The sequence below is a fragment of the Juglans regia genome, chromosome 8 (assembly GCF_001411555.2).
Source record: "Juglans regia cultivar Chandler chromosome 8, Walnut 2.0, whole genome shotgun sequence".
In the NCBI taxonomy this organism is placed as follows: domain Eukaryota; kingdom Viridiplantae; phylum Streptophyta; class Magnoliopsida; order Fagales; family Juglandaceae; genus Juglans; species Juglans regia.
In genome coordinates this window covers 12,017,439-12,044,978 of record NC_049908.1, presented here as the reverse complement: position 1 = coordinate 12,044,978, position 27,540 = coordinate 12,017,439, and the positions used below count along the sequence as shown (strand labels likewise).

Sequence of the window (27,540 nt, the reverse complement as noted above, 5' to 3'; positions counted from 1 at the left end):
TGGATAAATAATTAAATGGGCTTAAATCTATTATCACTCATTAAACTTAAATAATTATCCATATTGCATCTCTAATAGCACTGGATCGGATCATTACAGTGGAAGATACTCTTACAATGGTGGCAGGAACCTCCTTCTTTTCTTGCCAACAGGATAGCTTTAGATGATGGGATTTCTAGCGTTTAATGCTCTTTGTTTGTGAAGTTTGCTTTACTGGTGACTATGTATTTAATCATTTTTATGAATGAAATTGACATGTTGCCATTGATGTATAGCTCAATATAATTATAAATCTAAATGAATCGTCATCTTGTTAAGCTATTAATATCTGATCCTGCCAACAACGAAACGAGAACTTTAGTTTTCACATGTATAAGAGTATAGCGAAGGTTTAACAAGGTGGAAGAATCGGGGACTGCTTGTCTTCTCCGAAATGTATAATGCGGTGATGAATACAGAGATGTTCTTTGGACAAGATTATTAATATTTTGAGAGCCCAATGCTTTGGAGTTTTCATAAACAAAGAAGCTAAGAGAATGTGAGTGAGTGAGTGGTGTCCATTAAACCCCTTCATCATGTCTTTGGTAGGTAGGACTCAGGACAGGCTATAGTTTGATCTGTCTTGAAGAAACACCTGCAGATCCCTGCATTCATATTAGCATCACAGCCCCATCTAGCCCCCTCGTCTCGGGTACCCTATAAAGAAAAAATAACCATAAAAAATTTGATGCAACAATTGTTTTTTCCTTTCAAAACTCTATGCCAATATACTAAAGACTGACACACATCCGGACATACCTCTTGCATACAATTTTGATGATTTGAATTCCTGCCTCCAAAGCCCCATGGAGAGGTCACTGAACATGGCAACCCAAGATCAACACTCAAAAAAAGAAGAAGAAGAAAAAGCTATCAATCTGAGAGACATCAGGCACAATCACACTAAATATACTATACATTCCTGCTTATATTACACATTTACACAAGTCATGAAACTGAGTGACGCCTTCGCTTCTGAAAAGGAAATCGACTCTCGGAGTTAGCCTTACCTCCTATGGGCTTGATGCCATTAATCCGAAACAAGGAATTGAGCTTGCTTAGTTTTTTGGTTAATGACTTGAATAGCCTATTGGCAGGATGGGTCTTGACAAGCTCCTGCTTCATAGACACATGATCCTTCTCTAAGTCGGTAAGCCTCATTCTCATTCTTGCTACTTCAAGCTTCAGCTCTCGGTTCTCTCTTCTCACTGATGCATAGTTATCCCTTGGTGAGATGGCTCCACTTCCTGCACCACTGCTTGAACGTTGAGGGAATTGGCCATTGTTTGCGCCAAAGAAGAATTGGTTTTGGCCACCACCATTCATGGCATTCCGAAGCCTGATTTGTTCAAAGTATAGGACTTGGACGGCCATCTGCACAGGCAACCTTTCATTTTGTGCTGCATGACTGCAAGCTTCTTGGGATAGTTTCTGACAGTCAATTGTCTTACAAAGTCGGTAGCGCTCAGAATCCTTAATATTTATATGAACCTGTGATTAGAAGCACATCTTTGGTGCTTAGAATCATGTAAGGAAATTTCTAAATGATAATGTAGTATGCTGTTTAATTGCTTATGGAGGAGGGAGAGAGAGAGAGAGTAGCTCACTTTGAGAAATATGTCCACAGCTCTGTACAATCCATCGCTTACTATACGAGCATGGTCTGGAAGCAGTTCTGCTAGTGCTATGAACTTTGATGTCGTCAGGTTTGAGTCAATTGCAACTTCTGCAAGATAACTGTCCAATAACTTTGATACCTTGAGAATTGAGCTTTGTTTTGGAGATCCAGGGCTGTCAAAGTCATATGCCATTTCACTCTCATCCCTCAAGTGATTATCTTCCTCGTCATCCTCATCCAAGTTAAGAAAAATGGAGAAAATCCTCAAGAGTGAATCTGTATCATAAAGTGTGCTGTGGATGTTTCCATGTGAATTTGCCGGAAGTAGGACGTCTTCGAGAATTGCCTGGTCCAGTTGCAGACCAATCCGCCTCTCCAAATCCGATCTGCAAGAAGTAGATGCTGATGCAGCTATTGCTGTTTTCAACAAACTTGAAAGAAATGCCATTGGAACTGAACTTTTCCTTGATTGGGTTGGTAGTAAGCTAACTAGTGCTTCAACAATGACTCTTTGCTTCTTCTGCAGTTCCGAATCCATGAGACTTCCTCTGAGCAGGTGGGAGTCCTTGCCTCCAAGTCCTTGAAGAGAATTCTGGGCATAGTTTATCAGAATTTTGCTAATCAGATCCTGTTTTAGACCCTTAGATTTTACAGAAGACACAACCCGTCGGAAGAAATCAAGATTAAGAACTGTGAGTGATTCCCCCCACCAGTCTGCTGGTGTATCTGGTTCCATGTTGGGAATAGTTTTTGCAGGGAAATTATGGTCAAGTTTTAATAAGCCAGAGGTGAGCTGCTCTTTGCATGCATTATTGGAAATTGCATTGATAAGCCTGCTAACCAGGTTGATATCTTCAGATATTGGCAATAGGCTTTCACAACGGTGTAGAACAGATACTGAGTTTGATATATTTGGGAGCACCAGCTCCTTTAGATATGCTTCAGTTCGAATTTCCATGTTTTTCTCCGACAACTCCTCTGTCATTTCCAGGAAATGAGCTGTGCAACGTAGCATAGCAACATTTGAGAGTGTGATCTCAACATTTACTCCATAACAGAACTTTGCTGCTAGCTCAAATGCCTCTGGTCCACCAGGAACAGTAGGGAGATTTATGCGTGAAATTTTTGTATCTTTTGTTTCCAACAACAGCCTCCGGATTTTTCCACTTCTGGAAACTAGAGGGAACTGCAAAAGAACCATGACAATATGACTAAAGCTTCTGGTGAAGTTCTCTTTTCCATCTCTTTCTTCTTTTATCCTCGTTTTAAATCTCATTGATTTATCAAACATCTACTCATTCTCAAGAATTGACGGTAGTTTCATTCCTAGCAGTAGAATTTTTCAGCCATGGAGATTGGCATAATGAATTTTCAGCCTTAAATTATCTTAAAAGACTCAAATGCAGGACTGGATTCACAGAGATAATTTATGATTAGATTTGTATATTTTAGGACTACATACAGTGAGGTTTAAGCATGGAACAGTAAGAATAGCAAATGATCTCTTACAAAAATGCAAAACTAATGATATAATACCCTCCTTACCTTATGAAGTGCAAAGCTTGAGGCTCCGACTTCAACAGTAAGATCACTAGAAACATCAGATATTGGCCTGAAAGAGAGAGAATTAGATAAGTGGAAGTGCAGAGATCCAAAAACAAAAAGAAAGAATTGCTTGCGCGCGCATACATGTTTCAGAAAAACCTTGCTGGAGTTTCTTCTACCATAAACTTGCATTCCTAAATCTAGGCACCTTAAACCTTAAGAGGGTGTGATCCCTGTTCATTATATGGTTCTATTTGGATGGCCCAGATGAGAAAAATGATGACTCAATTATACAGAGTCATGACATGGACTGGACAAGAAGTATTCTAGGCAATATGGTTAGATTCACAATGGTAAAAAGAGTTGAACTGAAAATCAAAGAAAAATGTTTGTGGTCTAGCAAACCAAGTTGGCCAATTTACTGACTTTCAGAGAGATATGATAGCAGCCTTATGGAGGGTCCCTATTTAGATAAATTTGACAACTACCCGTGCTCGGGGTCTTCTGTGTACATTAAGCTAGAAGGTTTGTCAGAAACAATGTCCAATTCTGGGGTCTGTGCGTCCTTTTCAGTGGCCCTATGGATAGTAAATAACATACAAATTATTGCCCGGAAAACATTAAATGCAGTTCACGATCTGATAGTTATGGTATGGAATATAGACATTGATCAGCTCAGCCTCGTGCCAATGTTGTACAAGGGGTCACGGTCATAGCCACAGGTTGGTCTGTCATAGTCATGCTTAATGCTTTTGTAATGTATCATGAAATGCTCTTTTCCCCCCCCCAAAGATTTGGGGCTCTCTAGAAAATTTAAGGAATAACAAAAAAAAAAAAAAAAAAGACCTTTTTTTGCTTATTCTTCACCCTGCAGGCTTGCTGCAATGTTTCACCTCAGAATATATTGACAGTTTGAGTAAAGAAAACTACAAAAAGATGTTGGATTTCTTTACTTCTAGGCTTGCATTACTGCTCTTAGATTAAATTTACCATAATATTTTATTCGGTAAATTTTCTTGTTCAAGCATTGACATTTCAGATTGGTTTTCAAAAAGCCACTAATTGGAAATTTCCATTTATTTACCATAATGTGCAGGTTACAGGAACTTCAAGCATGGAAGGAACAGAACTAAGTTGAAAAGAGCCATGAAGTAGAGGATTACCATTCAGTGGCATGCCTTATGCTGGAACTTGGACGAAACGACCTCTTCCCTGATATGCTTGGCTTCAAATCACCAACAGTAACGACACCCATCTCTTCAAAAACAAACCTTGAAACTTGGCCTTAAAATTCTCACTGACAGTACTTCTGCACCTCCCACCAACAAGTGTCAGTCGTTCAAGAATATAACTTTACTAACAGCCTCTCTCATTTCAGTTGCAAACCAAAACTGGGAATTTTTTTTTTTAAATTTTAGGACCCCTCCTCTCCCACCTGCTCTCTCTGGAATGAAAACTGCACTGAGGTGAAAATCACTAGAACCCCATGTTGGATCAAGGGGTGATGATGATGACTTCAAAACATATACCTAAATGAGTGTTTATAATGTGCTTAATCTAAAGTCAAGAAAAAATGCAGGTGTGCTTGCACTTTTCGGTGAAAAGTAAGGAGGGGCAGTGACCTCCTTTTAGATATTGGTTTTTGTTTTTGAGAAAATTGCAGGAATCCTGAAGGGTTGCAATGCTTTTGGGGGGCTATAATCATGGCTAGTGAAAGCTACCCACCAAAAGATTAGCTTGAATTAAGTCAATAGATTATGTATAAAGCTAGCAAATTAAAGTGGCAAAATAAGAGGGATGAGTTGGATTAGATGTCATAATGAAAACCACTGTTGCCTCCAACTTAGAAACCAAATACAAAGAGTGGAAATGTTGCCTATGCTATCTCTGATCTCCTCACAGCAGAACTTTTTCTCTGTTGTTTTGTTAAGTAATATGTGGCTTGGCTGTGTCCCACGCACCAAAAACCATATTGATTTCACCAGCAGACAGTAACAATGTTGGTGATTTTGGACATGTCTGTGCACTAATCTCGGTGAATGAGGGGGCAGAGGTTTTGATACTTGCAAAGTGTGAATGGTCATCCGTGATTGACTTTCATTTCTTTTGTTTGTTTTGACCGACACATAAACATCAACCGTTATAATAATTTATAAACCTACTTGTCCAAGTTCCTTTAGATCATATGGTATAAGCTCTGGTCTTTAAATAGGAGAATCAGGTTCGAACCTCGCCTCTGTATCTAAAAAAATAAACTTACTTGATTATTGAGATACTAAGCACAATGTTGATATGAAAATATGTCACATCATATTATATAAAAACTTTACAATAAAAATAATTTTATAATCTAACGTACTACATCAAATTATATTACTATCTCTTTTTGTCTAAAGTATTTCTCTTATAAATAAGATAACTCAAAGCATTGGTTTAGAATTTTGTTACAATTTTACCTCATTCTAATAATGTAATATTAATATTATTATATTATTTTTTAAAAAATGAATTTATATAAGGAATATGTAAGTGAATATGGATGCTTAGTGTGACAACTGTTGAAGTCATCATGGCCTAAGAGTGCAATTGATGGAGAAGTAATGATGAATCCATCAATTCCAGCTTTTTGTGCTGCTGAATGACTGTAATTAGATGATCAACAAGATTAGCATTTGATCATTTCATCTTAAATTTCTCTCTATAAATACTTGTTTTTTGTTTAAAAATAAATATTGATATTAAAAAAGTCTAACCCAATAAACATCTCAGAATCGATGCGCACATTTCAATAGGCAACAACCAACAACATGTTAGGTAGCATATGTCTGAATAGAATCTCTCAATGTCTGTTGAAATTCTATTTAAACTATTTACTACCGTTAAATTGTACTTTTAATTTCTTGCACCATCAACCGTTGTCCCTAATGTTTCTAAAATTTCTAATGAAGATTACATGAAAAAAAAAAAGAAAAAAAAATCCATCAATGTCGACATTACATGGGTCATGAATACCATTTGCTAACATGAGAAATATTGTTCATTATCATATTGTTCATTATTTTTTGACGTGATATAAAATTAATAATTCACATGCAATCTTGAATGACAAAAAGTAATGTTATTCGTCATTCTTTTAACCATTATTATTCTTTTCTTATCTTTTTATGTAGCCTTAAATAATAATTGATAGATAAATGAAAATAATAGACATTTTTTTAATTATCATATCAAAAAATGATGGTTAAAAAATATGATTAACAACATTTTTTAATGAAAAATATTTTAGTCACAAAAGGATTTTACAAAATTAAACTTATAAATTGACACGATTTTATATAGTACCTTAGTTATAAAATTACATTTATCGTAAAATAGATATAACTAATAACATGAAACCACAAAATTCTTTTGTGGCTGCATTTCTCTATTTTAATAACAAATAATTTTCCAATCATGTATATATATATATATATAATATCTAGAATGATGAAATAATAAAAAATATAAATAAAATTTCCCATTTTAATTTATACTTTGATGAAGTTATTCAATACATACAGCATGTAATTAATGATGTGTTTCACACTACCAACTGCTCGGATTATCTGCAACAGGTAAGAGGGCAGCACTAGGTGCCTAGAGGAACTCCAATGCCTAAGTTAGAGAAGCGTAATCTCAATATGAGTATATAAATAGAGCTGTGCTATCCATAAGCTTCATACCTTGCACACCAACTTAAAAATATGTCATTTTATTTTTTTATCCTATTTTACTTACAAACATGTTTGGAATCATTTTCATTATGTGGGTTAAAAAGTAAAATGATATATTTTTAAATGGGTGTACAGGATATGAGGCTTATGTTTAGAATTTTTCATATAAATAAAAATGCATTATATGTTACCTTTAGATGTTATTTATAGAGGCGTTGATGGACATAGATAGACACTAGTTATCTCATAATAAGTGGATGAGATAATCATCCTGATCTATCGATATTATCATATCACACGGGTAGACCCGTGTGTCACATGAACTCTTGGACAGTACATTTCCCAGTCTTGGACCCATAGGCTAAACCTGTCCTCTAGTCGTGGACTTATAACCAAAAGACCTAAATATCCCTTCCACAGTAGTTCAAAATTTTGTGAAACCCATTTCTCAAGCTTCATTTTTGTAAGAGTAATGATATATGCAGTTATGAAGTGTTCAAGCATCGTGTTATTATTTTGAAAAAGAGTGAGATTCATTATTAAAAAATTAATTTTTTTATGTAGATCTTGTATTTTTTATTTTTTTAAAAAATAATTACGCAATACTTATATATTCACGACTATAAGTATTATTTCTAATTTTATAAATTGGCCATAATATTGGAACATGTAAACAAAATTAATACAACTAAGGAATCTAGTTTTTATTTTGAGTCTAAATTTTTGCACCAAGCTTGGGTGGAAGGCATTGAAGGAGTCATTGTGTGCAGGTGAGCAAAAGCTGGTGGCCACAATTATGGCGTATAGAAAACATACGCGCCCACCATTTTAAATGATCCTCTGCAATGTGAGACTATTACTGCTGCGTAGGCCTCACTGCACATCGCATGCACAAGAATGATTGCATGGATCCATCATTATGATATCCTCTATACTATCCATTCACCACCCCTGGCCTGCCCCAACTATAATATATATATATATATATATATATATATATCAAGTCTTCAGATTTAATTCTGTTCATGCGGTGTCGGTTTCATGAATTCGTATTCCAATAAAAAGTGTTACAGCGATTATACAAGATTATATAAAAGTAATATTACATAGTAATATAATTTCGTATGTTCTGTTAAATTTATTTTAAAATAAAAATAATTTTATAATTTGACGAATCACATTAAACTATATTAATTTATAAAATTACTTTTATATAATATATTTGCACGTGGCTAAGGTATTTCTCATCCGAGTAATTCTACTTTTTCATCTTAAGTTTTGACATATTCAATTATTGATGTGTTACATTTTAAATAATTCCACATATCAACGGTGAAATGTATAGTCACTTAAAATGTGTAATATCAACATATATAATTGAAAACGATAAAATTGGTTTGGATAATGAAAGCCCCACATCTCATATCATCTCAATATCTAAACATCATAAATATAAATACTTTTTAATTTGAAATTTTCAACTCTTTAACTAATCATTACAGCTTTCTCAAACAACTAAACAAAACACAAAAAGCAATTCAACCTTTTTAAATCTTAAAACAAAAATTATATTCTAATAATATTTTAACTTTATAATATTTTTATTAAATTTTTTCTTTTTCATTTTTCAAAATCCCATAAAACAGTTTAATTCAAATCATTTCTAACTCATCTGATCTCAATTCAAATATCTCACAACTATTTACACTCATCTTATGATCTCAACTCACTATCAAAACCGACCCTAAATTCCTATTAATGATACCATCTCTTTGGAGAGGGGATAAAACAGATACAATCACATCGTGGATTTATATCAGTTGAAAATATGTTTTCTCTTAGTAGGGAGCAGGAGATTGGATCTAGCCATAAGAAGAATTACACATCATGGAGATGTCGGATTTTACATGCCGTGAATAGGTAGAGAATACTCGAGTTAAGATGGTGATAGGCACAAAGACCCCACTCCCATCAATTTCAAGCATCTCTTTCTCTCTCTCTCTCTCTCTCTCTCTCACGAGGTATAGTATCCATGAAAACCCAAATCTCAAGCTGTCAAATGACCCAAAATGGCTGAGATGAATGAACGTTTACTATTTTGTTCCAAGTCACTCAGGAGATGAGTTTCTAGTGAATGCAGGATGCTGCTACTTTCTTCTAAGTCTTCTGTTTTTTTGGACCAAAGTTGTTTCCCATGTCAATGATGGCTGTTCAGAACTCCATCATTTGAAAAATCATTCAGGTAAGCTTTCTTTTTTCTTTTTTCTTTTTAACAAAGGTTAAAGGGAGAAAGCCATACTTTACGCTAAGAATATCAATGTTAAAAGTGGAAGATTTCAAAAAAAAAAAAAAACTGATTTGGGGGTGTGTTTGGGACCAAAGCACCAACTTTGTAGCTTGCTTCTTCCACTTTGCATTACTGTCTCATTGGATCCTAGATAAGAGTACCCACTACAAGAAAAAAATTCGTTGTAAATAGCTTATTTTTCATTGCAAAAGACTATTTATAATAAGAGTAATGCTATACATCAGTTATTATTTATTTTCACACTATACTTTTTTTTTTCTTTTCATAGAGCGTAGAGTGTTTTTCATAGAGTGTGAAATGTAAGGTAATAAATAATAAACGGTAAAAAGAATTTTTCTTATAACAATGATTAGTCGTTAATCCACTTTTGCAAATCAATTATTCCTGATATGGATATCTAAATTGAGTACAGGGAAACTTGAAGCCAGTAATTAGGAATTATTCTCCGATAAAAAATTATTGTTTATTTTAATCCATCCCTTGCATATATTCTTTTATTATTTATTATTATTCGAATTTACACTTTAAACTATCTAAATCAATAATTTGTACCATCAGATATCAATTTTTTGAAAATTCGGACTAGTCAAGATTTTATGTAAGATTGTGTCGCTTGTCTTATTTATTTTTTATCGATTTTAAAAGATAAAACTTTTGACTTGGATACAAATTGTCAGAATTTGATAATTAAAAGTACAAAATGCCAATTTTAAAGACTTGAAGTATAAATGGAAAAAAAAAGAGTATATTAGTTCCGGTGAAAATTAATGAATAATTTTCTGTTTTTATTGTTTATTTTTTATCTGTAACGCCCTAATAAAAAATCCAAACTACATGATCTATATTTCAAAAAGACTAATCAATGATACAATTGAAGTTCCATTAGAACTTTGTTAAAAAAATAAATTTTTCATTCTCAAACAACGTAAGATCTCATATACCACTTACTCGTATCCTTATAATATGGGTATCACATTACCTATTCATGTGAATCACAATTTTCAATAGAATTCCCTTTGTTTTAGGTTTAAGAAAAGTACCACGCTTGCCCGAGTGATTAAAATATCTAAAAGGCCACGGAAATAGAAGGAAGTGTGGTCTTGAAAGTTTCTTTTTTGCTGTTCCATGACATAGTTTAAGTATATGTTGTTCTTCAAAATATAGCTCCATTAATAAGAATTTATCCTTTATATATAGTTTGCATGGATTTCCCTATGTTCTTCTTATTGGTTGTTGGGTGCAATCCGAGCCTCTTGTAGGGGCATCTTGGTCGGATCAACATCTATAGTAAAGGCATTTCAATCCAACATGACATCTATAGATGAACGCTTTCATTCAAGTCATCACATGAATTTCTACGGAAAAAAATCTAAACTCGCTCTTTTATTATAAAATATAATTTAGAAGAATCAAAATTATAATTGAAATTTCTTTCAATCACCTTTCTCAGCTGAAGTGAGATGTACAACCCTAAAATAAAAAAGATAACCACCTAAAGGTTGCTTCTTTTTTTATTTATTTATTTTATTTTATTTTATTTTATAGCTTTTTGCTCCCTTGAGGTAATAAGGCTCGGCTTCTCATGGGCTATATAGCCTCATCTTTCTAGCCTTTTTGGCATCATCAAAGCTGATGTGGCACCCGAGCATCTGCTCTTACTAACCTGCAATACACATTAGGTACGATTATTGCGTGACTGGAGACATATCAGCACCAACCAATATGAGACATTTTTTTACACATGCACACTGCGTGAAAACACCTTTAGATGCTTCCTCACTTTCATATCATGTATAAATACTACTGCACACCAGAAGCCCATATCCTGCACACCACTTACAAACATGTGATCTTACCATTTTATCCTCATATTTCATGAAACAGACCACATGTTTTTAAATAGTGTACAAGAGTGTGAGGCTTATGTTTAGAATTTTTCTAATCCTTATGAGTGCAGGAACTCTGCATTATCAACTTCTAAACACTTACTGGGATCTATAAACAAAGAGCATAATGATGCTGCTAAAACCATGTTCAGAAGATAATTAAGAATGGCTTTTAGATTTTGCATCAGCCTGAACGACGAACCTCACCCCCTTGTCTGGTGCTTCTGCCACTCACTGCCTAAAGGGGAAGAAATCTGACTTGAAAGTTGCACTTCCGAAAGTGATACTGACCCTGTTTGAGAAAAAATTAAACCAACTGAACTACTGATATTCCCAGAAGAAGGCATTCTGGTTTAATACAATTCCCTTTTGGACCCTGAATACATTTCAGGAGGAAGCTCTCAAGAAGTCGATAAAGGAGCGAGAGTAGTGAGGAAAGAGCCAACTGGGTAATGGGGTAACAGGCATATCAATGAGAGATGTTGCTGATGGACTGTACCTCATTGCCCCTATCGGGTGATAAAACTTACATGTTGATCCAAATTTGCAATGCCCATTTTGCAAGTAGAAAGCACAAGGTTGTACCCCCTGTTTTTGGAAAATCAGAAAACAAATTTAAAATAATATTGAATAAATGACATTGATATGCAAAGTCTGCATCTCAGCACTATGCTTGCAACAATTGACAAATCTGTTCATAGCAAATTTTAGATATAATACACAATTGGATGGCAATGCGATGCATAAAAAGAGACAGAGAATTTGATAAAAGTTCAACTTGCTTTTATCATCAACAGAGAAGGGGGAAGGAAGGTACATGTAGCAGAAAGGCATAAATAATACTCATGAGGTTGGACAATTATTCTGTTTTATACTCTCAAGGTGAAGGAATTCATGGGGGATAGATATTACATATTCATTGAAATATGAGGGAGTTGAGAGACAAACACTGTCCAACATACTTAAAAGTGAAAATTTATATTTACTAAATATGATCTACAGAAAAAGATGAAAATCTTTCCATTTCCTCCCTCTCCTTTGCCCTGTTTCCAAGAATTTCATGATGCATAAATCCAATATTTGTGAAAAGGAGCAGTCTCCTCGAACTAGGAAAATCAATCCAGCAATTCTCCTATAGAATGCAGGTCATCCAGGCATATAAACTGAGCCAAGAGACATAAACAGCACAGCAAGGACACATCCCGAGAGAATAATTTTTTTCCAGGACTGTGACAGAACTGCAGCCGTCAATCTTTTTTTGGAACATACTGATATTAGCTATCATATTTGAGTTTTCTATAAAATAAAATAAAAATATCACTTTAATGACCAAAGTGGAAAAATGCTTAAGAACATATATAACAATGTCAGCTTTCTGAGTTCTACATATATTAATCATGTTCGGAATACAACAACCATTAATACCCTTGTTCCTCGAATCATGCACTAATGATGTTACGTTAAAGAACCACTATGACAGATAATTGATTCTCTTAATCGGACCAAAGCAAACCATCAATGATCACAACTGCTTAAATGTCCAAAACATAATTTCATAACTAAATTCACTAAAAAGGCATACAACAATCATAAATTTATAGTCACCATTTGTATCAATAGTTTGGAAAACAAGAAGTTAAAAACCAAATAATAAACTAAAACCTGTGACTCATAATAGTAAACACCTGACCCAAAACCCAGTTTCCACTAAAGAATAAGGTGAGTAAATTATTCAAAAGCCAAAAGTTTGATCTAATACAGATAAGGACAATTTCATACCAGACGCAAGGGAAGACCAATAGGACTGAGGGCAGGATTGGGAAAAACTCAATCCCAACGATGATGATATCGACAAGATAATCCAAACTTACAGTCCCCCATTCTGACATAGTACTGGCATTCAGGTTCACCAGGTCTCTCAGGAAAGGCTTGTTCCTTGTGGATACTGCCTGACGGTTCAGTTGAAGAGGCTAAAGAGGGATAAGGTCTTGCAAATGCACATGTTGATGAAGAGAATGGTGTCACTCCAGACACAGATGTAGCTCCAACAGCAGGTTGAGCACAAGGAGAAGGTACAGGACTGAGAGGAGCCTGCAGCAAGCCAACAATATTAAAAGAAAAGGGCGTACTTCCTCACATGTCTCACTCTCAGTGTGGATAGCTTGTACCATACCAACTAAGGATTCCAACCCTGAAAAGGAACGACCCCTGGGGAAAGCACAACAGGAGCATAAGTCCCTTAGTTCAAAAAATAAAAGATCTCCTACAGATATGGAATTTAAAAACTTAGATATATGTGGAGGTTTCCAGACCGAAAGTGGACCATATATCGCAACAAAATCACAGCATCAAAAGTATTACCACAATATGCAAATCCTAACTGAAGAAAATCAAATGAAAAGAACAGGAAGAGATTATTTTATGATTTCTCTGCTTATTTAATCATCAGTTTTCATAAAATCTTAAACAGACAATTAACAACAGATAGTCAATTCCCAAAAAATCATGTAGAACAATAAGGAATAATTCGTTGTGGATTGCGCTGGTGATAAGGAAAGATTCATTGTTCTTTCTCAAAAACAAGCATTTTCTAATATGCCTAATCATCTTTTTGGGCCTCTAGAAAGGTGATCAATAAAAAAGCTGATTTTCTCTTTTCTTCGATGTTCATAGAATAATAGCAAGCAACCTTGAAGTACTACAGTGAATCTGAAAATATTAGTAGTTGTTTCAAGAAGGGCTCCACAAGTTCTTTAGAATGGAAAAGAATGAACCTATAATTTTGTTATGTGCCCAACATTTGCTTATTCAATTTTGTTTATCCAAAGTGAGACTTCAGGCTGTACTAGACAAAACTCATACTGATAATGAGATTTTCTTCATTATCATTACCCTTACCTTCGCAAGAGAATAAGAGATGAAAGAAAAATTTTAAGTAAAATTACTTTCATCAATCATTTAGACTGTAAATAACAAAAATTGTGAAAACCCATCAAGATGATCTAACCAATATTTCATGTTAAAAAGTGGCAATCAATATCATAAACAACTGAAAAAGGATAGACTTGTTGCATTCTTGTGAGGCACTAACACAAACAAAACTAGGCCCCTGGGAAAGAGAGAAGAGATAAGGGAGGAAAGCCCTACATGCTATATCAGAAACTCTGCAGTGATATATTTAGAAATCCAACCATTTGCTGAAGTAGACACAGGTCTTTGGGGAAATTATGCCATCCGGTGTACATAAACTTATCCGTGGACAAACTCCACATGGAATAGAAGCCATGGCCCCGATCTTCGGCTCACCTTTATTGCCTCCTTTGTTTGTGCATGTATAACAAACTCTCCCAACAGGAATAGAACCAAACTCCCCTATTCCATTGCTCTTCACCTCCATGATCTCATTATCCAGAACCAAAACATTCACTATCTCTTCAACTTGCTGTGTTGTGAACTCAATATTGAAGGCTCTACTCCTTCTGATTGTGTCCAAGACTCCCTCAAGTGTAGCGACCTTCTGCTCATAAATGATCTTTACACAGTGTTTTTTCAGAAAGTTTATAAACTCCGTATCAAGGTTCCCCTCAGCATACCAAGTCCCACCAGTTATTTCCGTTGATGGTTCAAACTCTGTCGCAATATAGTGTTTTCTGCCTTTATTTTGTATGTTCACTACCTCTTTTATCAATTTCTTGGTTTGAAGTGACTTAAGGGATTTGGTAACCACATTATCAGGGAGGTTTGTTTCTCGTTTCATGTCCCTGGTCCATATTGCCATGTCTTGCTTGCTTTGGATCAGATCATAGAGGAGACGCTCATGTTCTGTCAAAGACACAGAAGGTGAATTTGAGTCTGGCCGTTTGCGCTTCAGGAGCGAGGGCCCTTGTAATCGGCTCATTCCTAAAAATCACAGTACAAAGGATGCATCATTCACTTGCATCACTAGCACACACACAAAGCATAATTCAATTGCAGAGGAAAATAGAAGAAAGTACAACTTGAAAACTTAATAGCTACCCAAACGAAAGATAATTTTTTTATTAGTTCAGAATCTACAAGACATATCACCTTAATCAATTTCACATGAGATCAATACTTTGGCATAACAAGACAATAACAAATATCAAGAGTAGAAGAGAGAAGGGAGGGGGGAAACAGAGGATACTACTGCTATTTTCCATAACAATGGGGTAGAAGTTAGAACTCTCCCAGAGGTAGATGAAACCACTTTTTTTTAAGTACAAGGGAGATGAAACCACTTAATTTCTATGCTAACCTGTTTGCTTCTCAGAAGATGTAGGAAAAGAAAAATACATTCATACAAGCGGGTTTCATTATCTGGCAACGAAAGTGACAGTAGAACAAATTTCCCTTCTCTCAACAAACAAACAAAAGTAACCAGATTTTAGTATCATAATATAAATACAATAAACCCATTTCGCGTAGGATTTCTACTAGAATGGCCATTCCCGTTTCCACTGTTTCTCCAAGTACCATATGTGTGACTGGTCCGGTTCAGTCCGGTTTTGGACAAATTTTAGAACCAAATCGGTATACACCAGTTTTGAAAATTTAAGAACCAATTCATCATCGAAACCGGAACTTCTGGTTTTTCCAGTTCGGGTTCGGTTAGGTTTTCCGGTGTGTTCTTTCACCTCAATCTCAGGAAAATAAGTTAAGTAACCGTTGAATAAACATTCAAACTCTAACAGCAGATTCAGAGATCAAATCCGAAAGTAAATCAAAACTGATTATCTAATTTTCTAATCAGTAAGACAGTAATCACAGATTCACAGATCAAATCCTAAAGTTAATCAAATCCGCAAGGTTTCCCTAAGATTTTCGAAGTAACCAGAAAGTAAATCAAAGCCGCAATATTCTAAATTTCTAATCAGAAATTACTAATCACAAATCTAAGATTTTCGAAATCAAATATCTAAGATTTTTGAAACCATACCGAGAGGGGAGACGCCAGACGCCTGGAGGAGAACTGAGAAGGAACCGACGGTGAGGGACGATGGTGGCAGACGGCGAGGGGCAGTGGCTGTTCGAGGAAGGGCTGTGAGTCGCAAGGTTTGCCTAAGATTTTCGAAATAATCAGACGGGCAGGTTTGGGAGGATGGATGAAATACAAAATTCTTATTTCCTCTCATTTTATCGTTATATATTTTTTAAATTTCTATTTAAAATATGATAAATAATTAAAATTTTTTTCAAATCTCAATTTAATTTTTTTAAATTCTAACATAATAATAATATTAAAGTATAATATTTTAAATATTAAAATAAAATATAAAATTCTCATCTCATCTCTAAACTTACTCTAAGGTGCGATTTGTACAGTGAAATAAAATGAAATGATTTTAAGTAAAAGATTAAAGTTGAATAAAATATTATTATTATTTTATTATTTGAAAATATTAAATTATTTATTATATTTTATGTGAGAATTTAAAAAAATTATAATGATTAAATAAGATGTAATAAGATAAAATATTTTCACTATTTAAATGAGACCTAAATCAAATCTATAATATTAGAGTTTGTTTAGAAATAGATCTCATTCTAAAATTCTCATATTATGTTTTTCTTAAATATAATTTAAATACAAATATTTTCAAAATAATCATTATAATTTTTTCAAACTAATCATTACAACTTTTTTAAATTTTAAAACAAAAAACAATTCAATTTTTTTAAATATTTAAATAAAAATAACATTATAAAACTATATTGTAACAATATTTTAATTTTATAATATTTTTTATTCAATTTTTTTCTCTTTCGTTTCTTAAAATTCAAAAATTATTTACTTCAAATTATTTCATTACTATTCATAAATTATTTTTTTATTTTTTTATAAAATTCTCAAGTCATCAAACTCTTAAAAAAGAGTCCTAAATCTCTAATCAATAATTACTTATCACAGACCTAAGAATGTCGAAATACTCGGAAAGTAAATCCAAAGATCACGTATATAGGGTGCCCAGGTTTGCGGAATCAAAGATCTAAGATTTTTGCAACCATCTCGAGAGGGGAGACACCGGACGCCTGGAGGAGAACCGAGAAGGAATCGATGGCGAGGGGCGTGGTGGCCTTTCGTGGAGGGGTTGTAAGTCAAAAGGATATGGGCGAATCACAATGAGATTGAGGAGGGGCCGTGACTGGGGTAGCAAATCGTGTTTTCGAGTCTTCGTGTTGTGTAAAGTCTATTTGATTATATTAATCAACTTGAACATGATCCATTAAGTTAAATGTGTCAAACTTTCAAATCCTAATCTAACTCATTTAGATAATAAGTCGTGTCATGTCACTCATTTTGATCCATTTAATAATTAATTAGAAATAAGTTAATACGACATGACTGATTCTACGTTTGGGTAGTGAAGATATCTCAACACTTTCTAAGTATTCTCATACAGATAAAAATACTCAACATGCCAAGCACAACGAACCATCTTCGTACCAAAGTCTTTTCACTATAATATTTATCACTATTATATATAAATAAAATCATCATTAAAAAAAAATAATCATTGATAGGACCTACACATTTTTTAATTATCTATCCAAAAGTCAATAACTCAACATACTTCATACATCCAAACAACTCATCATGAAAATTGGTGGAACTAACACTTATAACTTATTTGACATTATTAATATAATTTTATATAAAAGTTAAAATTTATATTTATTAATTATCACAATATCTTAAAATAAGACACATATTAACAAAAATTATCAATATTTTTCAAATTTTAACACATAATAAAATCAATATCACAAACCCTACAATAACAAATATAATTATAATTCTAAAATTGCAATCCCAATAATAAAAACATAAGCATACTAAGAAATATCAATATTACAACTCAACAATAATAAAATTATAATTTTGAAATAAAATTAACAGGTTAACCTGTTTTTATCCGAACACATTAACATCAAACTCAAATTAGCTAATTTCGTGTCGTGTTCGTATTGAGTTCACTGGTTGTGTCATTTATTGCCACCCCTAGCTATGAGGGAGTTTCCCCTAGCGTTTGAACCAAAACGACGTGGTTTTGACTAGGGGTGTACACCGATGGTTTGGGCGCAAAACTGAGACCCCATCGACATCGAGAAAGAGAGCTCAGCACCGGCTGAAACAGCTCAATTGGGGAGAGAAAACCAATATTATCGATCTCGATGCGGTGCGGTTCGATTTTTCAGTCTGTCATCGGCGTCAATGTGACAGAGGAGGGATGCTGCGTCTATTGTTGAGTGAGAGTAGAAGCTTAGAGTTTAGGATTGCAAAGGTAGAAGAAGACGAGAGAGGAAGAAGTTTCTGCCGTTCTATATGTTTTTTTTTTAATTTTCACTTTTTAAAACGACGTCGTTTTATATACATATATTCAAAAAAAAGAAAGGATCGGCCAGTTCAGTGGTTTCCCAGGGGTTCAAACTGGCGTCAAACCGCTGACGTCGATTTTTCTTCAAATCCTCTTGCCTGCCAACCAGTTCTTCACCAGTTTCAGCCGGTTCCTGAATCCGACGGCCGGTCCGCGTCGAAGACAATTGGTCCAACCGATTCCTGTACAGCCCTAGTTTTGACAAAGACTGAGTAGGTGTTTTGGGCCTTCGGTCCTTGGGCTTGGCTATTGCCTCTGCGATTTTGGGCCTTTTGGCCCTTTGGGCTCCTAAACCCTATTTTCATATTTTGGACTTTTTTTTCCCAACTCTAAACCGAATCTTGTTTTTTAAGATCCTAAACCAAACTCCCTTTTTTTAGACCATAAATTTAATTTTAAACTTTGTGTTAGGCTGCTATCCATAAGCTTTTTATGATTTTTATAATTTTTTCAACACTAAATTTAATTGTTAGAAGTTAATATTTATTATTAATAAATACTAATTCATTAGTGTCTAATTTTACTAGTATAATATATGTAGTGTCTAACTTATTAGTGAGATTAAGATATTAGTTAATAGTTATTAGTGATATTAAATTAGTATAATATCATTAGTGATATTAACTTATAGAGTAAAGTTACATAGCAGTTCACTGTAGCACATCAGCCTTAGCACACCTGAGCTGGCTTTTTTTTTTTCCTCTACATACTTGAGCAGCTCATTGTACCACATCAGACATGGCATATCAGCCGGTCCACACGTTAGGTGTGCTTCAGCGGCTGATATAAAGATTTATTCTAACTTATAATACTAGACTTAATTATATACTAGTAAATAGTGTCTAATTTATTTCTATTATGGACTTATTCTATTTTGTCTAATTCCATGTAATTACACAAGTGTCTAACTTATTTCTGTACTTGATTATGTATATTAGTAATAATACAATGTTTACATATACTAAACTAGTCTATTTATATTATAGTATAAGTACATTAATTTATTAACTATAGTCTATATAAAACATGGTATGTAGCCAAGATGGCTATGTCAGTCAGAGACATTGGTGAAGTATTGGCAATCCCTTTGTTAAGAATCTAGATTTCATGTTCCGAACAAAGTTATGTAGAAAAAACTACAATTACAACCTTCAAAAACATCATAAGCTTTGCATTAGGTACGATTATTGGGTGACTGGAGACCATATCAGCACCAACCAATAAGAGACATTGTTTTTACAAACGCAGTGTGTGAAAAACACCTTTAGATACTTCCTCACTTTCATATCATGTATAAATACTACAACAATATAGATATGACTATACATAGATGACATGATAATCAGAGATGATGAATCCACGTGTGAGGTAAACCAAATTGGTCAACTTTTATGGATTATAATCCTTATGAGTGCAGAATGGAACTCTGCATTATCGACTTCTAAACACTTACTGGGATCTATAAACAAAGAGCATAATGATGCTGCTAAAACCATGTTCAGAAGATAATTAAGAATGGCTTTTAGATTTTGCATCAGCCTGAACGACGAACCTCACCCCCTTGTCTGGTGCTTCTGCCACTCACTGCCTAAAGGGGAAGAAATCTGACTTGAAAGTTGCACTTCCGAAAGTGATACTGACCCTGTTTGAGAAAAAATTAAACCAACTGAACTACCGGTATTCCCAGAAGAAGGCATTCTGGTTGAATACAATTCCCTTTTGGACCCTGAATACATTTCAGGAGGAAGCTCTGAAGAGGTCGATGAAGGAGCCAGAGTAGTGAGGAAAGAGCCAACTGGGTATGGGGTCACAGGCATATCGATGAGAGATGTTGCTGATGGACTGTATCTCATCGCCCCTATCGGGTGATCAAACTTGCATGTTGATCCAAATTTGCAATGCCCATTTTGCAAGTAGAATGCACAAGGTTGTACCCCCTGTTTTTGGAAAATTGGGAAAACAAATTTAAAAAATTATTGAATAAATGACATTGATATGCAAAGTCTGCATCTTCAGCACTACGAAAATATGGTTTGAAGCAAGTGAACCAGTGATAGACTTACTGTTCAAGATATCACTACCAACATTGGAAAGGGAAAATAGTGCAGAATTAAAATACTGCAGATAATTGAAGACGGCATCATTCACTATGCTTGCAACAATTGACACATCTGTTCATAGCAAATTTAAGATAAACATGTAATTGGATGGCAATGCGATGCACAAAAAGAGACAGAACTTGATAGAGTTTAATTTGCTTTTATTATCAAACAGAGAAGGGCGGAGGAAGGTACATGGTAGCAAAAAGGTATAATACTATTGCAATTGGAAACCAACCTTGCAACTAATGCCCATAATTAATATAAAGAAAGAAACTATAATGAAATTTCAATAACATTAGGTTCAATATATCAACAATTATTCTGTTTTATACTCTCAAGGTGGAGGAATTCATGGGGGATTAATATTACATATTCATTTAAACAGGATGAAGTTGAGAGACAAACGAGGACCAACATACTTAAAGTGAAAATTTATATTTACTAATTATGATCAACCAAGAAGAAGAAGATGGAAATCTTCCCATTTCCTCTCCTTTGGCCTTTTTCTCAAGAATTTTATGATGCATAAACCCAATACTTAGTGAAAAGAAACACTCTTCTCGAACTGGGAAAATCAATGTAGCAATTGCCCTATGGAATGAGGTCTTCCAGTAATATAAACTTAACCAAGAGACATAAACAGTACAGCAAGGACACAGAAGAAGATGGAAATCTTCCCATTTCCTCTCCTTTGGCCTTTTTCTCAAGAATTTTATGATGCATAAACCCAATACTTAGTGAAAAGAAACACTCTTCTCGAACTGGGAAAATCAATGTAGCAATTGCCCTATGGAATGAGGTCTTCCAGTAATATAAACTTAACCAAGAGACATAAACAGTACAGCAAGGACACATCCCGAGAGAATCACTTTTCAAGACTTTGACAGAACTGCAGCCATCAATCCTTTTTTGGAACATACTGATATTTGCTACCATATTTGAGTTTTCTATAAAAAAAAGTTATCACTTTAATGACCAAAGTGGAAAAAAGCTTAAGTGTGTATATAACAATGTCAGCTTTCTGACTTCTACATATATAAATCACGTTCGGGATACAAAAACCATCAATATCCTTGTTCCTCGTATCATGCACTAATAATTTTAAGTCAAAGAACCACTATGACAGATGATAGATTCTTTTAAACAGTCCAAAGCAAACCTTCAATGATCACAAAAGAAAACTGCTTAAATGTCCAAAACATAATTTCATAACTAAATTCACAAAAAAGGCATACAACAATCTTACGTTTATAGTCACTGTTTGTATCAATAGTTCAGAAAATAAGAAGTTAAGAACCAAATAATAAACTACAACCTGCAACCCATACTATATAATACTAAACACCTGACCCAAAACCCAGTTTCCACAAAAGAATAAGGTGAATAACTTACTTAAAACCAAAAGTTTGATCTAATACAGATAAGGACAATTTCATACCGGACGCAAGGGAAGACCAATAGGGCTGAGGACAGGTTTGGGAAAAACTCGATCCCGAGGATGATGATATCGACAAGATAATCCAAACTTACAATCCCCCGTTCTCATATAGTACTGGCATTCGGCTTCGCCAGGTCTCTCAGGAAAGGCTTGTTCCTTGTGGATACTGCTTGAAGGGTCAGCAGAAGAGGGTAAAGAGTGATAAGGTCTTGCAAATGCAGGTGTTGATGAAGATAATGGTGTCACTCCATACACAGACGTAGCTCCAACAGCAGGTTGAGCACCAGGAGAAGGTACAGGACTGACAGGAGCCTGCAGCAAGCCAACGATATTAAAAGAAAAGAGCAAACTTCCTCACATGTCTAGCTCTCAATGTGGGTAGCTTGTACCATACCGAATAAGGATTCCAACCCTGAATAGGAACGACCCCTGGGGAAAGCAGAACAGGAGCATAAGTCCCTGGCAGATAAGAACCAGGTAATAGTGGAGGCCTATGCACCCTCAAGCTGGTGGATGCACCCCCATACTGATCAACTGTAGGAAGTGAAGGAGACTGCACCGGCGGATAAAACTGAGGTGCAGATGCTGGCATTGAGGTACCAGCTGGTGGGGGATGATGGAATTTACAAGTTATACCAAATTTGCACTGCCCCGTTTTCAAATAGTAGGAGCAATCTATCTCACCCTGTTAAAAAAACACATGATTCAATTGTAGTAAACTCAAGATTCCATGACTTAGTAATATTAGATTGTGTGCAGGCACGCATGGGAATGAGAAGAAGGGAAGTCAAACCGGTCGTAACGGGTATCCATAAATATTTAGTGGAGCTTGGGTCAAGGATCCACCACCATGTTTTGGATGGTGAAATTTGCAGGACGCACCAAATTTACACGTCCCAGTTTTCAAATAATACTGCATATTGAATAACAAACATAATAAATATAAAAGGAACATACAGTTTCATAATAGAAGCCAGACAACAACAATTATAAGCACATCTCCCAGGAACATGCTTCGTCAGGTTATCAACAATCAGAAGTGTATTTATGGTGTTACAATCAATCACTATGCAACTGGATACCTGACATGCAGGCTCCCCCATTCGCTCCGGGTACTCCCCTGTAGCTCTTACAGCTTCCATAACCTAGCAGCATAAACACCAATTAGCAATTTAGCACTGAGAAACCCAATTCTCACACTTTTGAATCCTCGCCAATAGAAATCCATAGCAATGAAAAAAGATTAAAATCATTGAATCACAAAACTTTTCTGTTTGCCACTGAATAAAACCATAAAAAAACAAGATTCCACCAACCCAATTACACAAAAATCATTCCCAATCACAGCCCAAGTGAATTCTCATTGTGCCAAAATCACAATAAAAGAAAGAAACGTAACACATGAAATTCCAGATTTTGTTTCCTTTCCTTAATCTCAGATCTCTCAGCAAATAAACAAATACCAAGTTCACACAAAAGTTCGTAAAACGAATTAGAGCAAAACACAGCCTGAACATTCTAATTCTACATAATTGAACGAATTAGATAACTCATTGCACAGATAACATGAAAGACTTCAATTTGAGTTCATAAAATACACACAACATTGAAAACCATGCATCAAAACACCGGAAAACAATGTCACCGATTGAAATGCACATAAGTTACAGCCGTAGAGTAGTTTACCGCGGAGCGATCACGAGGGTGATTGTAACGGCACCTGCCACCGTACCCACAGAAGCCGGTTCGCATGTAGTACACGCAGTTGGCTACGCCGGGTCGCTCCGGATACGATTCGCTGCCCCTCATCCCCAAATGCCACATCGGGTCTACCATCATTGACATCCAAACAATACCCAAATCATCAAAAGACCCCAACAAAACCTCCACATTGCAAAAACCCTAAACCCCCTTCCCCCCCAATATTCATATATACTCAAAAAAATAAATAGTTAGTGAACACGAACGAGGCGAATTCGAATTACTAACAAATGGGAAGTACCTTGGAGCCCGGTCTCGCCTCCGGAGGGAGCCCACTCCGGATGTTGACCCAATTGGTACCCATTCGTCGGCTGGTTGCGACCGTAGAACTCCATCGAAACTGGTTTCTCCCTCTCTTTTTATTTAAAGCTTTGGTTCTGTACAGGTTACAGGAACGAAACTGGGACGTTTGTACAAGAATTAAACGCTACTCTAGAATGTTATCCCAGGGATCAGAGAGCTCGATCCGCGGAGACGCGCAGCGAAGAAGCAGAGAGACAAAAAAAATAAAGAGTCGTGGGTTTCACTGTAATAATGGAGCTCTCTCTCACTACCCTCCTCACACTCTCTCTCTCCCCCCCCCCCTCGCTCTCACTCTCTCAATCTGCCTCTCATTCACACTCTCTAAAATCTAAGACCGTACGGTCTGGTTTTGTGCCTTCCCAGTTCGTGTGTCGTCCGTCTCCTTTTGTTTTTGTTTGGTTTTTTTATTTTTTATTTTTATTAATTTCCTGGACGTACCCGCCAGCGGGAGGGAGCACCTGACCCTTTGGAAAGGGTAATTTCAAGGGGTAACCGACACTGGAGAAACTCGATTAAATTACGCATATGTCCTTAGATTCCCCAAAATTGGACCTTACTAGGTGGTATGAGTTACAACATGGGTCCGAGGTGGACAAAAGTGTCATTTCATCTGGTATTGTCCTTATTCTTGTGGGTCTTTGAGTCAAGGGCGTATTGACTAGGTAGGGGTATTCAAGGGTCTGGAGTTGTATACTAGCTTTCCTTAAAGGCCATCTTTTTTTTTCTTTTTTTTTTTTTATTTTTTATTTATTTATTTTTTTTATTTTTTCACCAAGAATGGTAGGGTTGGTTTTGCTTCTTTTGCAAAGGGATGAGGTTCAAGTAATATGTGTATATATATATATATATATATATATATATATATAATGTTCGTGTTCATTGTTCAATTTGACAATGACTGCCTTGAAGTACATGGATTAAGATTTTAACATGATTCAAGATAGGTTTAGGATTGAGAACATAGTTAGAGTTGGCTCAATAGTAAAGTCATTTAGGCCCTCGCTTAAGACCTCACCTTATTCAAGGTCTCTAAAAATAAAAGTGAGATGTTTTTTTTTTTTAATTTCTTTTGAAAAAAATAAAAAATATTTCATTACATAATATTTTAAATGATTTTTGTATTTATCAATGTGTGCAAGGCCCTATAATACTAAATTTAATATTTAATACAATGAATTATTTATATTTTTAAATAATTTTTTTAAGATCTTGCTAAATTGAGACACAAAATTTACATTGAGACCTCATTTTAAATTGTTGTATTAAATATAAATTCAAAAAACATTATTCAAATATTTTAAATAAAACCACATTTTTTTGAAAATTTTGAAAATATTCTATATAATAATTTATATTTAATTGTATTATAATTACGAATAACTTATTTAAATTTTACCTTAGGCCTCAATTTGTATTTAGCTGCTCCTAGGAACATAAAACATTCATCCATCTTGCTCTCTTGGAGACAAAACCTATTACATGGACCCTCATAAGAGTAAGAAGTAAAGACATAAAATTGAGAACTGCTACATATACAAAGGGAGTATATAAAACTAAACCTATAAATTAATATGGTTTAATTTGATCCGTTAGATATATTTTACAATAAAAATAATTTTACAATTTGACGTACTATATCAAATCACGTCAATTTATAAATTTATTTTTGTATAGTCCCTTTATATTTAAAATATTTTTCCATAAAATATGATGGGATAAGACAACGACAAAAATGACAAAGAGAATACTTAAAAGCTTATAAGAGAGAAATATAAGATGGAGAGAAACAAGAAAAAAGAACTTATTTTTTAGGATTCGACATCTCAAGGCAAAAGACTAGAGAGTTTCGACTTATATTTCCTTTTTATATTCACTCTCAACCGTGTAAGCTTAGAAAGAACATGAAATTACGTATCGAACCCCCTCAATAGTAGATCTCATACTCAATATCTATGAACGTAGGCCTCAATAGTGAACCATGTAAATCAATATATCATTTATTTGCTGTCAACTTATCTATATTAATTTAATTCTTATAAATGATGTGTGTATGGAATTACCATCCTTTCGGAAAAATGATTTGTTTGCTAGAGAAATGCAGCTTGGAAAATGAGATGAGACGCGAATTTGATGAATAGTATAAGATGATTTATAAATAGTAGTGCGATAGTTTGATGTTTTATGGAATTTTGAAAAATGAGAGAGAAAAAGTTGAACAAAAAATATTATAAAATTAAAATGTTGTTAGAATATAATTCTTTTAATATTATTTTTATTTTGAATTTTGAAAAAAATTAAATTATTTTTTGTTTGAAAGTTTGAGAAAGTTGTAATGAGTAGTTTGAAAAATTTTTAATGATTAGTTTGAAAGTGTTTGTATTTAAGTGATACTTGGAAAGAAAATGAGATGAGATAAAATGAAACCAAAACAACTTCCAAACATCTCCGGGCTCGTTTGGATGTTGAGATAGGATGAAAAATCTAATCTCAACATTCAAATATCACTCCAACACAAGCATTTCAATTTCAAATTTTTAATTTTTCATCTAATTATTATCTAATCATTAATTACAAATTTTTCAAATTTTCAAACAAAAAATAATAATTCTACTTTTTTAAATTATAAAATAAAAATTATATTTTAATAATATTTTTAATGCTATAAACATGTTAAAATATTATAAAGTTTATTTCAATCTTAAAACTTGAATAAAAGCTCTAAAAATCTTGATTCATATTACACCCTAAAACATTATCATGTCATACGATACAATGAACTTTTACACTTTGCTAAAAGATTCTTTAGCAAAAGCAGCAATGGCATTTTTTTTTTAACATTTAAATTGGGAAGTAACTTAACTGGAAGGATAATGCTGGAGCTCCCGCTAGAGCTCTAGTGTATTTTATTATGTGTATTTTTTAATTCTTTTTTTATATAAATGTTTTTAATGATTTTAAATATTTTTAAAAAATAAAAAAATTTATAATATTATTAAATAATACTTGCTTAATCACGAAGTAAAATATAAAATATTTTTTTATGATTTTTTATTTTACTTCGTGATTAAAAAAATATTTTTTAATAACTTTTTTTTTACTTCTTGATTAAAAAAGTGTTTTTAATGATGTTCTAAATTTATTTTATTTTTTTAAAAATATTAAAAAATATTATATAAAAAATAACTTAAAAAAAAACACATACAATATATACCTACAGCCCCCAACGGGAGCCCCAGCGGGAGCTGTAGCACGATCCAAGATTCCTGCACCTCTTTTTCTTTTCTTTTTTTCTTTTGTTCTTTTCCATTTGTGCACAAAGTCATCACAGCTATTTGGCAATGCCCAATAGGAAGATGCCATTTGGGTAACTCACGTGTCCATACGCAGCCATATACGGCACATGGCATTTTCAATTGCTTTCTTTAGTGAT

General features: G+C 34.2%; 2 protein-coding genes and 1 pseudogene across 7 annotated transcripts; all 3 read right to left on the bottom strand.

Annotated features, from left to right (window-relative positions):
• Window positions 1–463: 463 nt before the first annotated feature.
• Window positions 464–5,075, bottom strand: LOC108997989 (BTB/POZ domain-containing protein At1g03010-like). 2 transcript variants are annotated; one of them, XM_018974399.2, is made up of 6 exons: window positions 4,366–5,075; window positions 3,203–3,269; window positions 1,647–2,843; window positions 1,050–1,530; window positions 799–857; window positions 464–696 (listed from the first exon to the last, which is right to left on the bottom strand). In XM_018974399.2, exons 1-6 carry the CDS (start codon window positions 4,455–4,457, stop codon window positions 574–576), a joined length of 2,019 nt encoding a protein of 672 aa, XP_018829944.1. In that variant the 5' UTR covers window positions 4,458–5,075; the 3' UTR covers window positions 464–573. The 2 variants fall into 2 exon arrangements, with proteins under 2 accessions (XP_018829944.1, XP_018829945.1); XM_018974400.2 differs by lacking the exon at window positions 4,366–5,075 and adding an exon at window positions 3,347–3,471.
• Window positions 5,076–10,583: 5,508 nt separating this feature from the next.
• Window positions 10,584–16,219, bottom strand: LOC108997974 (DNA-directed RNA polymerase III subunit rpc6-like). 5 transcript variants are annotated; one of them, XM_035693080.1, is made up of 5 exons: window positions 16,067–16,219; window positions 14,257–15,009; window positions 12,889–13,317; window positions 11,213–11,697; window positions 10,584–10,886 (listed from the first exon to the last, which is right to left on the bottom strand). In XM_035693080.1, the coding sequence occupies exon 2, from the start codon at window positions 15,005–15,007 to the stop codon at window positions 14,288–14,290; it is 720 nt and encodes a 239-aa protein (XP_035548973.1). In that variant the 5' UTR covers window positions 15,008–15,009; window positions 16,067–16,219; the 3' UTR covers window positions 10,584–10,886; window positions 11,213–11,697; window positions 12,889–13,317; window positions 14,257–14,287. The 5 variants fall into 5 exon arrangements, with proteins under 5 accessions (XP_035548973.1, XP_035548974.1, XP_018829909.1 ...); XM_035693081.1 differs by having other exon boundaries at window positions 11,312–11,697; XM_018974364.2 differs by lacking the exon at window positions 10,584–10,886 and having other exon boundaries at window positions 10,973–11,401; window positions 11,640–11,697.
• A 3,429-nt stretch (window positions 16,220–19,648) lies between these two features.
• LOC108997973 lies at window positions 19,649–24,480 on the bottom strand (annotated as a pseudogene).
• Window positions 24,481–27,540: the final 3,060 nt, after the last annotated feature.